We start from the raw sequence: 16,010 nt of genomic DNA on the forward strand, positions 1-16,010 counted from the left end.
CAATCCACAAATTAATCAGAATTTCTGGGGAAAGGGTTAGGAATCTGCAGTTTTAACACATATCTCACATGATTGTAGCGTACATGAAATTTGGATCACTACTACATTTCTGTAGCCTTTAGGAACCAAAGCATGCCTCTCACTGTATTTGAAGAAGACTGAGCTATGAATCCAATGTTTGTTAAGGTCTCTTTCTCCTATTAGTCTGGAGCAAGGAGAGGGAGGTTGCAGAGGCAAAGCTGAAAGCAGAGGCAAAATAATATTTTAAAGAGAGAAAAGAATTTACTTCACATAAAGACTCCAAACCCATATGTAAGAATGTATGGGTTTCATTGTACTAAAAGGGAATATGCAAATCCTACTAAAAAGAATGCTATAGATATTAAGAAACAGAAGTACTATAATTTTAAAGTTTTCAAATGGGCATATTAATTTATATTCATGATTGACATTTTAGATTTCAATTCAAACTAAAGTGGGTAAGAAACAAAACCAAAACAAAACAAAACTCTTACGTCCAAGTGTTTTGCATCTCTGGAAAATAAGTCCCTTGTTATTTTTTCCCAGAGTTATTATTATAATGACAATTTGCTTTTGTTTTTTAATTGAAATATAGATTTAGAATATTGTGTTAGTTTCAGGTGTACAGCTAAGTGATTTAGTTATACATATATATTTTTTCTGATTCTTTATTTTTCATTATAGGGTTATTACAAGATAGTGAATATAGCTCCCTGTGCTATACAGTAAATCCTTGTTTATCTGATTTATATGTAGTGGTGTGTATCTGTTAATCCCATACTCCTAATCTATCCCTCCCTGCCTTCCCCTTTGGTAACCACAAGTTTGTTTTCTATGTCTGTGAGGCTGTTTCTGTTTTGTATGTAGATTCATTCTTATTATTTTTTAGATTCCACATATAAATGATACCATATAATATTTGTCTTTCTCTGTCTCAGTATGATAATCTCTAGGTTCATCCAGACAATTTGCTTTTTTAACAAGAGGTGAGAAGCTGTTATTTTTTCCCATAACATTTCACCAAGTTCCTTCTTCTTCTCTTGTAGTTTCCAAACAACACTGGGAAATCACCCATATCCTCAATTCAGTGGAGAGACAGCATACTGATATCTAAATAGCATTACAGGTGTAAGCAATATCGTATATCAAATAAGGTAAGAGGTACAAATTCATTTCTACAAGGAAAGATTCAAATGGCTAGTCACCCATCTGAATCAGAAATCATTGTTTCCTGTTATTTTTATGGCAACCCAGAATTTCACTTAATTACATAAGGTATTTTATAGCACTAATTTACTCAGTAGGCATTAATCATCATAATGTCCACCTGTGACACACAATAAACTCCTAAACCAAAACAATAATGATAATTACCACCAAAACAAAGCAAAACACCACATACACTTCTCCACTACCAAAAAATTCACCATTAACTATTGCCCTCAATGTTCAAGGTTTGATGCTTATTTCAAAACAATTTAAACCACACCACAGCTTTCCTTACAAATATATCTAAACAGAGTGAATAACCAGAGACACATTCAAAATGTCACCATACCCCTCTCCTCTCATTACCTGTCCATTTTCCTCACTTAATTTCAACATAAAACCTAGAGTAACAGTTAAGAAAATCAATAAAGCTGCTGAGGAAACTGGGACTTGAAGAATTTTTCACAAAACCAATTATTTCCCAAATAAACTTTATTTTGAAAAGAATACCACAACAGAGTTGTATAAATTTAAATATGACACATCTTAGCAGTATTACTGAGTCAAATTATATACAAGTGAAGTCACAGTTCATGTCTGATTATTCTTACGAATGAAAAGGTGCAAAGATGCAGCTAAACTAAAAAGGCAGGTAACATAAAAACAACCATAACCTATTTATATATTGTCATTTCATACTGGTGTCTACCTATTTAGGTGGGAATTGATCCAAATTCACACAAGATAAAGAAATATGCTACCTGAATAACCAAAATTCTTTTTACTTTACTTGCTCTACCACAGATAGCATCAGTAATGTTTATACAAAGTAGCACCCTATGACAAGCTACTTTCTTTCCCCCAATAATACAGACCAAAGCTTTCTGTATTGTGGCTTATAACACCTTCAGGTTGAGGAAAACAGCAGTGACAACTTAAGACTTTTCTAAATATAGGTGATTTCATCAGACAAAGGTGTTATTTATGTTCTTCTCAAGAACTTTATGTCTTAGTGGCAAAAATGTCAATATACAATTGGTGAAAGTAGTCTATATATGATGTAGTAATTGTTCATAAGTATTAAAAAAAAAAACAAAAACCTAGACGTAAACAGGAATGAAAGGACTAAGACACACACCTGGACCCTCTCACCCCTAGGTTTTTGAGGCAATTCAGTGTTCACCCCAAGATTATTCAATGAAACCAGAGCCATTTCTGGATCATGGGAATTCAAAAGCGCCATAAACAGCCAGTTAACTATCTTCAAAGGATAAGGACCCAAAGACAAAAAACAGAGTTGACTGCTAGGAGAGCAAACTGAAGAGAGAATTAGGCCCACTGAATTCAAAGAAAAATTTTACTTTTTCAATAGTAGAGGGCAGTAGAAACATACTTAACTTGGGGACTGAAATCTGGTTGTATAAGTTAGTTGTTGACCTTGGGCACAAGTCTCTCTTAATGACAATTCCCTCATCTATAAAATAGGTACATTAAGATCTACCATCTTTTTTCCATAGGCTTCAGACTAATGAGAATCAGACAATGATGCACTTGAGATCACTTTGTAAACTTATAAAGGATTCTTCTTAGCAAATGGAGATTTGGGCACTTTTTTAAAGTGTTAAGGAAAAAATTCCAATTTAAGATAAAATTATAAAATCATCAACTTTTTGATCCAGGATAGACCTGTATTCAATAGTAGCTGCTGTGGGTCTGCCTCATTTTTTTGATGAGGCAGAAACAGGAAAATTTTTATTGTATTGCTAATTTCTCTTATAAGACAATGTTACTGTAGTATAATACATTAGTTATAGACTTTATTAATTAAAGAACCAGGAAGGGTGATCTTCCAGCCTTAAAAAGTAAACACTGACTCAATACAACTCTTTACCTCCTCTACAATAATTTGACACATTTTATTATGAAGAAATAAACACATAAATAATTTGTTCTATTAATCACAATAGGTCATTCATCACTAGGAACCCAACCTTATGTAGCTTAAATCCCAGGCAGAATATTTCAATGTAAACATATTTATAAATTATTAACTTCACTCATTTCAGCTTTGCACATCTCCTCAGTAAAGCAGTAACTCTTAAACGTAGAGCTCAACAACCATTTTCCCCTTTTCCTCAAGCAGAGACTCAAAGGCAGTTACAGCCACACTGTTTCATTACAACATGAAAATAATAAGCCTTGGGCTATTGCAAAAGGCTTTTCAAATATCAGCATCTAACTTGGAGAAAATAGAGGGAAGAAGAAACAGAGGGTGCTGATTTGTGCTATAACCTGGTCTTATGTTGGGCATGCACCCAGTGGCAATATGTTAAAATTACAAGTAAGTAAGTAAAACTTAAGGCTTCATATGTAAAAGTGGAAAATGGTCCAGAAGTCTTCTATTCAAAGACAAATCAATTTTTTCTTCCTAATAACCTACCAGAAAGAAATGGGTACTTAGAAGCCCTAAGGGGTTCTTCTAATAATATTCAGAAAAATATATAAAAATAAAAACCAAAGCATGAACAGAACATAGTTAACAAATAAGACTTTCTCTCAAGATGGTTACCCTCTCTTTTAAGGATGGATGCTATATAAAATGGGCAGACGTGTGTCTATAATTCATCATGTTTATATGTAAATTCTCTGGCAGATATAAATCCATCTTTGTCTTCATCTTCTTTATCAAAAATATCCTCCACCAAAACATCATGATGACTTTCATTCACCACTGCACCATGCTTTTCAAACTCCTTCTTTAAATACACTTTAACCTACAAAATAATGGGTCACATTAATAATTCTAATTCATAGGACACCCACATCGAGCCAATCAATATCACAGACTGGACGGGTAGTGCATTTAGTTATATATAACAACTACTAAACAACTACCTTATGATATATTTCTAATGATAGTAAAAGAATTATAAGGAATTTTTCCCCTTAAAAGCTGTTGCTATAGTGCTACAGTAGAGACACAAAATATTGCTCAGAGGCAAATATATGGCTTATATCATGGGAAAAACACACAGTGAAAGCATATTATGTGTTAATCCGAGTCTAAATAAAGCCAAGCATTTGAAAGACTGCTATCTTTCAATCCACCGAATTATCCAGATCTTGTTTCTAAGAAGGGTCAGAATTCCAGATATTTCTCTTAAAATCAGATTAAATGATGGCCTTTTTAAATTTTAAGTAGGCGTCTGGGAATAGTACCTGCTGTGGACTGGCTGTAATCACGCCACATGACCTTCCAATCTCAGAAATTAAAGCAAAATCCAGCCTGATGAGTATTTAGACTAAAAGTTTCCATTTTTATACAGATATTTAAATATATAAACAAAATATTGCCCCCAATTACCTACTAGATTCACCATAATGCAATTCAACCTATATTTTCATTTTGAATCATATCCCTATTATTCCTCTGTTAGATCAGCACTTTCAAATCTTCTCTCCTCCCCCTACCACCAACATGCAAACATATAGTGTATATTTATTTTTAAGATTAAGGGGATTTAATGCAGTTGTTAAACGGGGGGGGGGGGGCAGTAATAATGAAACTCTATGGACTAATGTAGAACATGTCTCCAGGGTATATTGTGTGAATAAAGTGAGATGTCAAACAGTATGTGTAGTATGCTACTTCTTGTGTAAGCAAGGGGGAAATAAGAATATATATTCATGCTTGCTAGTATTTGCATAAAGAAACACTGGAAGGGTTTGTTAGAAACTAGTAAAACTGGATATGAAGGGGGAGGTCACATGGTAGAAGAGGATGTGGGTGGGAGAATGACTTCTTAATAAATCTTTTTATATTGAATTGATTTTTTTGAACCATGTGAATGTTTTTTATTCAAGATTTTTTTAATGAAAGGGAATTCAAATTTATCTTGGATAGAAAAAAGTCCATGACTGATAACAGTCTGAGTTGTTATGAATTTAGTAGCTGTGGATCATGACCCTGCGGTTTATAACAACATGTCTTAAGACTTAATCATTGGGACTTCCCTGGTGGCGCACTGGATAAGAATCCACCTGCCAATGCAGGGGACACGGGTTTGATCCCCGGTCTGGGAAGATCCCACATGCTGCAGAGCAACTAAGCCCCATACGCCACCACTACTGAGTGTGCGCTCTAGAGCTCACGAGCCACAACTACTGAAGCCCACGTGCCTAGAGCCCATGCTCCACAACAAGAGAAGCCACTGCAACGAGAAGCCCGCGCACCGCAACGAAGAGTAGCCCCCCTCGCTGCAACTAGAGAAAGCCCGCGCGCAGCAACAAAGACCCAACACAGCCAAAAATAAATAAATAAATTTATATTAAAAAAAAAAAGACAATCATTTCCTAGCCATTAGAATGAAATTGATGAAAGCATAAAAAGGGACTTGATTTCTGACCAGCCAAGCCAGAATGGAGAATACGGGTAGACAAAAAACATAGGGCTAGATATCTACCTCCACTTCTTTCCCCACACAAGCCAGACTAAGACAGGTATGTGTAGCAATGGCTGCAAACACCTAAATAAATTATAAAGAGAAGTCTTCTTCCTTTCTCCTTACTCTACACCAGGACCCTGTGCGGGCTAGGAAAGGTCTTCTACTGTGGAAAATCCAGACTGGGGTCTCCTAACCTGAGCAAAACTGAGCATGTGATCTGCTTGCTGATGCTAACTGCTAGAAAATCACTATGCAACTCATTTAACAGCCAGTCTAAAGTTTTAAACAGAAACTGTCCACGTGAGATATTTTGCAGGACATCTACGTTTCTTATATCGTAGCTCCAAAACGGGAATTGTCTTGGCAAAACAGATCTTCAAAAACTCAGGGCGAGAGCAAGATACACTGAACCCTAAGCATTAAGGAGAAAAAAAGCAAAAAATGAAAAGTCTCAATATATTTCTCTCCAAAACAATGATTTCCTATGAAAAAAAGTCAATTTTCAAAGCATCAGTGTTTAAGAAAACTTATAAATAACATTTTACACAAATAAAAATAAATTTTATTTTAAAATATATTTCTTAAAAAGTAAGCTAAAAGAAAGGAAGGGAGGGAGGAAGGGAGGAAAAAAGGAAGGGGGGGGAGAGAGAAGGGAAGAGAGAAAGGAAGAAAGGAAGAAAGAAAAAGGAAAGATCACCTCATCTTTAGAGAGTTTCCAGTCATCATTAAGATCCATTTCTTGGAACGATTCATGGGATCTTGGTCCATTTCGAATCTCTAGGAGATCGATGTTGAATATCAGTGTACTCTCTGGGGGAATTTTACCTGACATGAAGAGAGAGAGGGGTTAAGTTTTATTAAATAGATCCCAAAGTTTTGATGGTAGAAAATTTGTGGTACTGAACAAAATACTGTTTTAATTGAATTAAATAAAGAGCCTTTCTAAGATTGTCCCATATATAGAAATTACTTATAGTTTATTCAAACAAAATAAAGAAGGAACAATCCAAACTATTAGATCAAAAACAATGTGTTTTTGGCTTTGCAATTAAAAATTGTTTTACACACACACACAGATATGCCTCATGGTCTGAGTATTAAATTTCAAATATAATTAAGAGGTTACATATTATATGTCAAGAATGACTTAATGGGCTTTAGATAATTCAGAGTTAAATATAGTACAAATGACTTACTAACTTTGGGGTCAAAAAGTCCTGGCCTAGAAATACATATAGTACTGCCATTTCCACCACTGGGAGGCAGTATATAACTGAATGAGCTCTGGTTTCACACTGGGATCGAGGCTCACATCTGCCCCTCTTTAAAGCCTCAGTTTTCTCATCTGGAAGCAAATTTAACACATGTTGAGGAAGTTCCATGGGAGGGGAGACATTAAAGCAAATTTCTGAGAAGGGAGATAAAAATCTTTTAAAGTGAAAAGAGCTTGGTTAAAGCCCCAGGGACCTTAAAAAAAACCAAACCAAAACCAAAACAAACAAAAAACTTCTGGGAAACATGGACAATTTTTTTTCAACGTGTTTCTTTATAACTATATTTAACATACAGGTCCGGGTAAACATTACAAATATTTCTCAGTGCCCCACCCCCTCATCCCATTAAAGAGCATCTGTAAGCACCAAAAGAACAAAACTTACACTGTGTGCCGAAGCTTACCATTCCAGATCTAGACAGAGAAGGGCATGCACTAGAGGTCATCGATAAAACTGGTATCTTTCCAAAAGGAGGCATGCAAACATGGTACTAAAAAACTACAAAATTAGTGTTTTAATACGTATTAGCAGAATTAGTTTCATGGTATTCTGTTTGAAGGAAATGACTCAAATTCAGATCTCTACTTGTTATAAAATAAAATCAAGTCAAATAGCATATGGAGAAAGAGAAATGGACTAATACTATATACATAAATATTAAAGGTGAGACAAAGATACAGGAAAGTGAAAGAAATGTTTAAACATCAGAGAAACATTTTCTAGATACTTGACTTCTCTAAAAGGATCATTATTAAAATAAGAATTGAATTTTGTTAGTAAATCCTATTCTATGCATAAGATTTACATAGCAAGATCCATTTAGAATATGTGATACTTCACATATGACACCTATTTTCTTCTCAGTACACTGGGGCTAGGAAATCATAATCCCCACCTTGTAAATGGTTAAGCTTGGACTTCAGGATGCTGTGAAGTCTGTATTTCTACTACGTCAGAGTGGTTTTCTGTCTAGTTCTGATGACTTCTTAAAATTTTTTTTCTTCCTCATTATATAATATGTGCCCATTGTAGAGAATGTGGAAGAGACAGAACCAGAAATAAAAATAACTCCCAGAACCACTGTCCATTATTAACATTCTTATTTATTTCCTTGTGATTCACTTTGTATGTGTATATATTTTTTCCTAATACTTACTATCATAATATATATATATATCTTCATTTTCTACCTTTATAAATATAACATTATATCATACATATTTTAGATGTAATTTTTAAAATCTTTAAAATGCCATTTTAAAATAACTGGGCCATATTTTATTTATATACACCCTTTTCATTATACACTTAAGTTGGTTCCAATCTTTTTGCTATTAGAAATAACAAGTGATGGACATCCCTGTTTATGAACCTTTCTCCCAATACCAGACTATTCCCTTAGGTAAGATTCTAATAAAGGAATTACAGGATACATGCATGTAAACATCTTCAGGCTTCTTGTAAATAGCCCTTTGGAAAACTGCATGGGTTCCCACCTAAACAACAGGTGTTATTGGCTGCCCTAGAACATCTAGCACAAAGGCTCCCTGGACCAACTAGCCCACTTGCTTCTGCTTTATTAAACTCATTTCATGTCACTCCATTATTTATTTAAATAAATTATCAAAAACTTTATAAAACAACTTTAAAACAAAGATGAAAATTAACTCCCATAAGAGCTCTGTCGTGGGAGACTTCATTTGTGAGTCACACACAGCCCATATCTAAAACTGCATTTATTGCCTTAAAATCTATATTTCAAATGTTTGACTCATCAAAACAATTATGTTGAGTAGTCTTTCTTTTTGCATTGTGAAACAAATTGTAAGTTTCAACTGGGGAGGATAAAAAAGTCTTAGAGATGGATAGTGGTGACGCTGGCACAACAATGTGAATGTACTTAATGCCACTGAACTGTACACTTAAAAATGGTTAAAATGGTAAACATCATGTTATGGAAATAATACCACCATTAAAAAAAAACCACCAGGGACTTCCCTGGCGGTCTAGTGGTTAAGGCTCTGTGCTTCCACTGCAGAGGGCATGGGTTCGATCCCTGGTTAGGGAACTAAGATCCCACATGTCAGGTGGTGCGGCCAAAAACAAACAAACAAACGAAACCCGCCATATTGGTGAGCAATATTAATAATAGAGTTGAGATTACATAACGTTTTTCCTTATTAGCTCAGTTGACCATTTACATATTATGGCCTTAATTGGCCATTTCAAATGCTAATCAAGACAATTATATTTTCCTAAGATATACAAGTCCTCTATTTACTTCTAGAAAAAAATACATAGTAGTTACTAACTTCTATCCCTAATCCAGAGAAGAATTCTAATGCTGTAGTAAAAATGTAGAATTGTTATTACCTTTTCCTTCTTTTCCATAGCCCAAGGCAGGAGGAATGATGAGCTTTCTCTTCTCTCCTACACACATTCCCTTCAAGCCCTGGTCCCAACCTTTGAGAGCCTCCAGGATGCCCAGGGTAAACCAAATAGGCTGACCATTGTTATGTTTGTAACTACAGTAGAAAGAAAACACATTAGAACTCCTTAGTAACTTTATCATTTTTTTATTGCTGTGGTATAACATTTCCACCCATGACTGATTAATTTTATTAGTTTGGAAATTAATGAAAATAGCACACACGCACATGTCAAACTCTATAGTAATTCATTTCACTTCCTACCTTTCTTGATGCAAATTTCACATAGCTGAATTTGCTAGAGCTGGCAGAGGGAATAATAATAAAAACAACTCTTAGCATTTACTGTTTATAGGTATTATCCTAAATGCTTTGCTTCTTTTAAGTTTAACAATGATAATATAAGTACCATTATTACCCCATTGTACAGAGGAGTGTGCCAGTATCTGACCCAACTCCAAAGTGCAAAGTCTTAATCACAAAGTGATGCTGTCCCAGGAAGACCACTAGGATGCAGAAAAGGGATAAAATAATGGAAAATGGATGAGTTTGGGAAGGAGAATGAGAAGCTAAGAATTTACTGCCAGCGCTCACGGGTCCATGCCCACATGCACAGTGGAGTCAGGAGCGCAGTGTCTTATATCCTGCCTACAACCTTTCCTGATGTATAGCCTGCTGATGGCTCTGATAGGTGCAAGAGGCTGCTCTTCAACCCTGAATCCCCACTCAGACCCTGGCCTAGTTCTCTCCCCAGGCGTTTACTGTGGGGCTATGCAAGGAAGTCTGGAGGAGTGGCCCCTCAAGGACTGGGGAAGAAGGAAATGGTCAAGATATCCTGGCTCATGAGCTGGAGAGAGGCCAGCCTAAGAAAACCAACCTGCTGAGCTACTGGAGGGGCTTGTGGGCTGAGTAGTATCTGAGCCCCAGTTAGCTCCCTCTTAGTGCAATAAGGAAAGTGTCCTATTCAAGGATATCTTGTAGTTGAGAAACGAAGTCACTCTACTAGGCTTCACAGGTACCATGGTTACTAATTCTAGGTAAAGGCCATCACTTCTTTTCCTTAATTTCCCCCACGATCAAAGTAGCAAAATGGCAACCATAGAAAATAGGGGAAGGCTAGAAAAGAATAAAGAAAGAAGAAAGAATCTACCACCCAGCACTGCCTACAGTTTTGGAACATTTCTTGTCATGGTAAAGGACTTAGGCTATTTACCACATAGGCTACGGGTCTCGAAATAATGAACATGCTTTATAAACTGATCATTTGATGGTACTTCTTTATAATACTGAGAGTTAGCAGGTTTTGGCCATTTACATGGAGGCTGCATGACAATATTCCCCTCTTCAGGTACTAGAACTTTAGTAGCAAAGTGCTAAATAATGTCAAGTGGTTACCACCAGGGTCCACACAGGCTTTTGGTTCTGAGACCTGAAAGAAAGCAGGCTGGGTCTAAAAAAGATCAGACTAAAAATAAAAAATGTAATTGGAAGTTTCAAATGCAAATCCTAATATTGTTTACTGTCCACTGTGGCACCGGCCTTGTTGATAAAAAAGATAGGGCTGTTGAGAATTCTATGGCATGCCCTCATCTTGGAACTTTTTGCAAAGGCTAACAGAGTTCAGAGAAGAGTGCCACTGACTTCAGAACCTCATGAGAGACCAGATCGGAATGCCCAGTAAAGGCAGTTTATCAGAAAACGAGGTCTAGGAAGGGCCACGAAGCTTCACTGCTTTAGTTCACGCCATTCCCCCTACCTGGGATGTCCTCCCGTCCTCATTCTCCACCGAGAAACCTCCACCCATCTTTCAAGGCCCATCTCAGTTATGATCTCTGGGAAGTCGTTCCCTTTCCCCATCTCTCAGAGCATGATTATGTCCAGAGTTCATTATGCTTTGTGAGCACTTTGAACATTCTGTACTTTATTTTTATTTATTTATTTATGGCTGTGTTGGGTCTTCGTTTCTGTGCGAGGGCTTTCTCTAGTTGTGGCAAGTGGGGGCCACTCTTCATCGCGGTGCGCGGGCCTTTCACTGTCGCGGCCTCTCTTGCTGCGGAGCACAGGCTCCAGACGCGCAGGCTCAGTAGTTGTGGCTCACGGGCCTAGTTGCTCCGCCGCATATGGGATCTTCCCAGACCAGGGCTCGAACCCGTGTCCCCTGCACTGGCAGGCAGATTCTCAACCACTGCGCCACCAGGGAAGCCCGAACATTCTGTACTTTACATCATGAGTTGTCTTCCTTCCTCCCTCCCTCCCTCCCCTCCCCTCCCCCCCCCCCCCCCCCCCCCCCCCCCCGTAGACAGTGTTCTTCTAGAGGAGAAGAACCCACTCTTAGTCATCTTTGCATCCTCAGGGCCTGACTCATTAAGGATTTGATTGATGAATAGATGAATGAATGGATGAGGATGGAGAGAAGCCAGATTTTAAAAATCTCCCTAGTATCAAACAAAGGGCCTAACATAAAGAAATGTTCAGTAAATACTTTTGGAATGGAATTGGAGAATCAATGCCTAATTGGAAATCATTACACTTGTAAAAGTTTTCCATGTTGCAATTTCTTTCTTTATAAAACAGAAATAGTGATAGTGTAACCACCTGAAAATCCTTCACTGTAGGTATTGAATTAATCTCCCATAACCACACCCACACCCATCAATGAAGTCTTTGAATTTCTAGAAAGAAACAAATAATGAAACAAATCGCGGTCCTGTGCCTTGACCAAAGTGTCATCTATCAGAACAAAAGTTAGGTCAATGGACTAGCATTAACATAACCTACAACAAGCAAATAAATGATTGTATATTCTGCTCATGAAGTTGCTATGAAAAGTTTAAGTAAATTTCACCTACACCAAAATAAAAATGGAACTGAGTTATTTTCCCTCAGGGACAAAGTTTGAGAAATGAGAATTCCTTTAAGGCTTTTCTACTTATTGCCTAATTATACACCTAGATATTTCTACAGCATTTCAGAAATTCTAGTTCTAATTTTTATAATTAAAAAAATTACTGCTTTATCCTGACCACATGTTTCCAATAAGACCTTCAAAGGCCTTGTTATATAAGATTGGCTTTAAACAATTTCCTTTCCCCAAACTAAGAAATTAGATATTTCAGTTTTTTTCAATAGCGATAAAGCTGGTACACGCCACTGTTCCTGCCCAAGAGCTGGCATATGTGGGTGGGTTCTTTACTATTTTACCTGCAGGGTATAATTACTCACGTGGAGTGAAATAAGGAGCCGTCCTTTTCTAAGTAGCCTTCATAGTGGACCAACATCAAATCCCCTCCTTTGGTCTTGCGATGGCAGATGAACGGCTTCTGGAGCACTTCAATCTTCACTTCTGGTTCAGGGATCAGAGCCCCACTCAGAGAAGTGACTAAAAGCGTCAGGACCGCGTTCCACAAGAAAAGCCTCATGTTGCCAGGGCGGGAAACAAGTTGCTACAAAAACACAAAAAGGGCCCCCCGACCTCATAGAGTTAAGGATGTAGTTGAAGAGTTAAAGACAACAGCCTCTGGCAAGTTCATGACTCCCCCTTCCTAGCAGACGTGGCACATTCACCACCGACAACTTTTCCACGCACTGCGAACTCACCTCTAAAGAGTTAAACCCAAACCCAGCCCTTGACTGGCTCTTACAACACGGCCCCCTGGAAAGCGCGAGCTCCCGTTGGCTTGCGGTGCTGTCCCTCAGGAGCCTCTCAAGCCAATGACTCTAAACAGTGTAATTTACCACCCGGCCAAGCAGGGCGGTAAGCCCAGAGGCGAACCACCCGTTGAGGTCCTGGAGCCCGGAGGATTACAGAATTCCACAACCTCGGACTTTGAGAGAGGGGTCCTCGGACTTTGAGAGAGGGGTGGAACGCGGAGCTAACCGGAAACTTCGACAGATTCACAGCTGTAAAGAACCCAGCCAGGGTGTGAAGTCCAGGTCTCAGGAAAGACTCGTTTACCCTCACCGTTGGTGAGAGGCCCCCCAACAGTAATTGCTTATTATTTAACTTAGGATATGAACGATAAAGACTTTAACAGTGGTTTAGGTTTCACAAAGTGCTTTCCCGTTCTTCGTGAACCTCTCTACACTGCCGGTAAGGCAGATTCTTTTATCCCATTAAAAGATAAGTATATTTTGGCTAGGAGAGGTTAAGCGTCCTGCTTAAGGTTGTTCAGCCCCAAAAGCAGCTGAGCTCCGCCATCAAACCATCTTCTGATTCATTCTACAATGCCGCACAACATTATGGCTGCTAATAATTTTAGAGGACCTTAGCGTAGAGAGTCAATAATAGCTTCTATCAAGGATAAGGACGTGCAGACCTCCGCTTTCAAGAAGTAGTAATCACAGTTACGAGTTACACAGGCTCATCTGTCTTTAAAATTTTTAATTTTACATTTTTCGCATAATTTCAAAAGCAATACGTGTTCATTGTAGTCGATTTGGAAGAAACTGGAAAGCACTCGAGTTTCCAGTTAAAATAAAGGAGCCGAATTAAATTTGAATTTCAGATAAACAAAGAATTAATTGTTCTGTGTTTTTATTTGCTAAATCTGGTAACCTTACACTAAAGAAAAAGAAAGAAAGAAAAGAGATCTCCTGTAACGCCACCATCCAGAAATAATCATCTTAACATTTTGGTGCATGGTTTTGTGACATATGCCTAAAACAATTAGGATCCTATCGTATACTGTGTTTCGTAACCTGCTTTTACCACTGAATTTATAGTTAACATTTTCCCTAGTCAAATATCCTTAGCACAGTCCTTTCTCACACTTTCATATGCATAGGAATCCCCCGAGAGATCTTGTTAAAATGCAAAGTTCGATTCGGGAGTTTCCGGGCTTGTGGCGAGATCCTACAATTCCAAGAAGCTCCTAGGTGATGTCAGTGCTGCCGTCCGCGGACCACACTTCCTGTAGCGAGGTTTTCCAGTTTAGACAACATCTGTTTACGCTCGCTGGCCACACACAGTATTCTATCGTGAAATTCCCATCATCTCCGTACGCCTTATTGTTGGGTACCTCAATAGCCTTGAAGTGCGTAGGATTAATTAGCCTTGAAATAAGAATTGAATCCTGAAGACTAGGATCCAGGGGGCACCCTAAGGGGCCACGGTGGCTCCCAAACATCTGGAGATGGAACCCATCTACCGCACCATTGAGTCAGGACTGTGTTCCACCATTGTCCCAGAGGCCTCCCTCCTCCCGTCTCACCCTCCCTTTAGTCCCAAGCCTGCCTCCCAGGACTCATTTTCCCCGCGGGCCTCTCTCACTACATCAGCCATGGCGCCGGCGCCTCTAAACCCCGGGGTGGATTTTGGGAACATGCGCGCAAGCGGTGCACTGGGCATGCGCGAGCGGGCCCCGAGCTCCGTGGGTCGAGGACTCAGGTAGCGCGCTGTGGCGCCGCCAGCAACCAGCTCCTTCACTCGGGACACTTGGGTGGCTTCAGCCGCCCCTCGGACCCACCCAGTGCCTTTACCTCCTTGAGGACAGCGCGCCGGGCCCGCCGCGCCGGGCTACCGGCCGGCTGCGTCCTCACGTGCGGAGGCCGCCACAGTGACCCCGCCCCCGGGCCCGGGATGTGAGGCCCGCGGGGTGTCCCCGCACCGGGCCTAGGCGCCGGGAGTGGCCGGCTCGGCAGCGCCGGGCGATGGCCCTGCTGCCGGTGCTCCTCGCCTCCTGGGGCCTGGGGCAGTGAGGGGGCCGGCGGGCGAGGGCAAGGTGGCCGCGGGCGCCATGGAGGGGGTGCTGTACAAGTGGACCAACTATCTGAGCGGTGAGTGGGAGGCGTGCCCGGGTTCTGGTCCTTTGTCTGAGCCGCGGGAGGGTGGCGTCGGCACGCGCCTTCTGGGGGTCGGGGTCACGGTCCCTCCTGAGACCAGAGAGGCCTGCGCGGACCGGGAATGTTTCCCCACAGCAGTTCTGTGTCTCCCGTGCTGTATAGACACAGCCCCCTGTAGGGGCTGGGTGAGGGACGTAGATTTCCTCACTTCGAGGAAAGCTAAGAAATCCTGAGATGTGGGGTGACTTGAAAGGCACGATGCCCTCGGTGGCAGCGGGAGGGAGGCGCTGATTCCCGCAGTGGGGTCCTCTGGGAGTCTCGAATTCTGGCGAAGGAGCTGGTCTCGGAAGGTTTCAAATAAATGCCAGCAGTAACCTGGAATCCCAGAGGTGAAAGGTCCTTTTTCAAACAAAGTCCCCAGAGCAAGCACTTTCCCTTTGTCACCTGCAGAGTCATCCGAGTGCAGACCAAGGTATCAGAGTTCCGTCTCAGTTCCAAAGTATGCACAAGGTTTTTGGTTTTCTCACTGAGCATTTCTTTTTGTTTTACAGACTCAGAAATTACCGTAAAATAGAATGCAAGCATTAGCAACTCTTTTCTTGCCCTGCTGAGCAGAATGGCTTAAAAATAGTACCCCACCCCCTTTCCAATTTGTGGAAGTACTTCATATTTTGAGAAGGTCATAACTATTTTTCAGCTGCGAATATGATTCAGGACGAGCATTTTCATAAATGAGTATATAAATAAAAGCCTTCTGTGTTCTGGAAACTGTGCTAGGCACTGTTTTGAAATTAAACTTTTTATTATGGAAAATGAGGTGGGCACTTAACATTTTAATAGCAATGTATTTG

General features: G+C 39.7%; 2 protein-coding genes across 7 annotated transcripts in view; one reads left to right on the forward strand and one right to left on the reverse strand.

Annotated features, from left to right (window-relative positions):
* PLEKHA8 (pleckstrin homology domain containing A8) overlaps positions 1 to 16,010 on the forward strand; it is a 92,165-nt gene that overhangs the window by 8,902 nt on the left and 67,253 nt on the right. For 4 of the 5 annotated variants that reach the window (XM_068549229.1, XM_068549230.1, XM_068549231.1 and 1 more), the window contains exon 1: positions 14,743 to 15,153. The exons of the other annotated variant lie outside the window; for it this stretch is intronic. In XM_068549229.1, coding sequence (XP_068405330.1) covers positions 15,114 to 15,153 — 40 coding nt within the window. In that variant the 5' untranslated portion in view covers positions 14,743 to 15,113. Of the gene's footprint in view, positions 1 to 14,742; positions 15,154 to 16,010 lie in introns of those variants that run through there. 5 annotated transcript variants of the gene reach the window in all.
* FKBP14 (FKBP prolyl isomerase 14) lies at positions 2,570 to 12,966 on the reverse strand. Of its 2 annotated transcripts, none has more exons than XM_068549227.1 (4): positions 12,601 to 12,966; positions 9,323 to 9,474; positions 6,373 to 6,500; positions 2,570 to 4,004 (listed from the first exon to the last, which is right to left on the reverse strand). In XM_068549227.1, exons 1-4 carry the CDS (start codon positions 12,795 to 12,797, stop codon positions 3,846 to 3,848), a joined length of 636 nt encoding a protein of 211 aa, XP_068405328.1. In that variant the 5' UTR covers positions 12,798 to 12,966; the 3' UTR covers positions 2,570 to 3,845. The 2 variants fall into 2 exon arrangements, with proteins under 2 accessions (XP_068405328.1, XP_068405329.1); XM_068549228.1 differs by lacking the exon at positions 2,570 to 4,004 and adding an exon at positions 5,555 to 6,087.

The sequence above is a fragment of the Eschrichtius robustus genome, chromosome 8, assembly GCF_028021215.1.
Source record: "Eschrichtius robustus isolate mEscRob2 chromosome 8, mEscRob2.pri, whole genome shotgun sequence".
Taxonomy (NCBI): Eukaryota; Metazoa; Chordata; class Mammalia; order Artiodactyla; family Eschrichtiidae; genus Eschrichtius; species Eschrichtius robustus.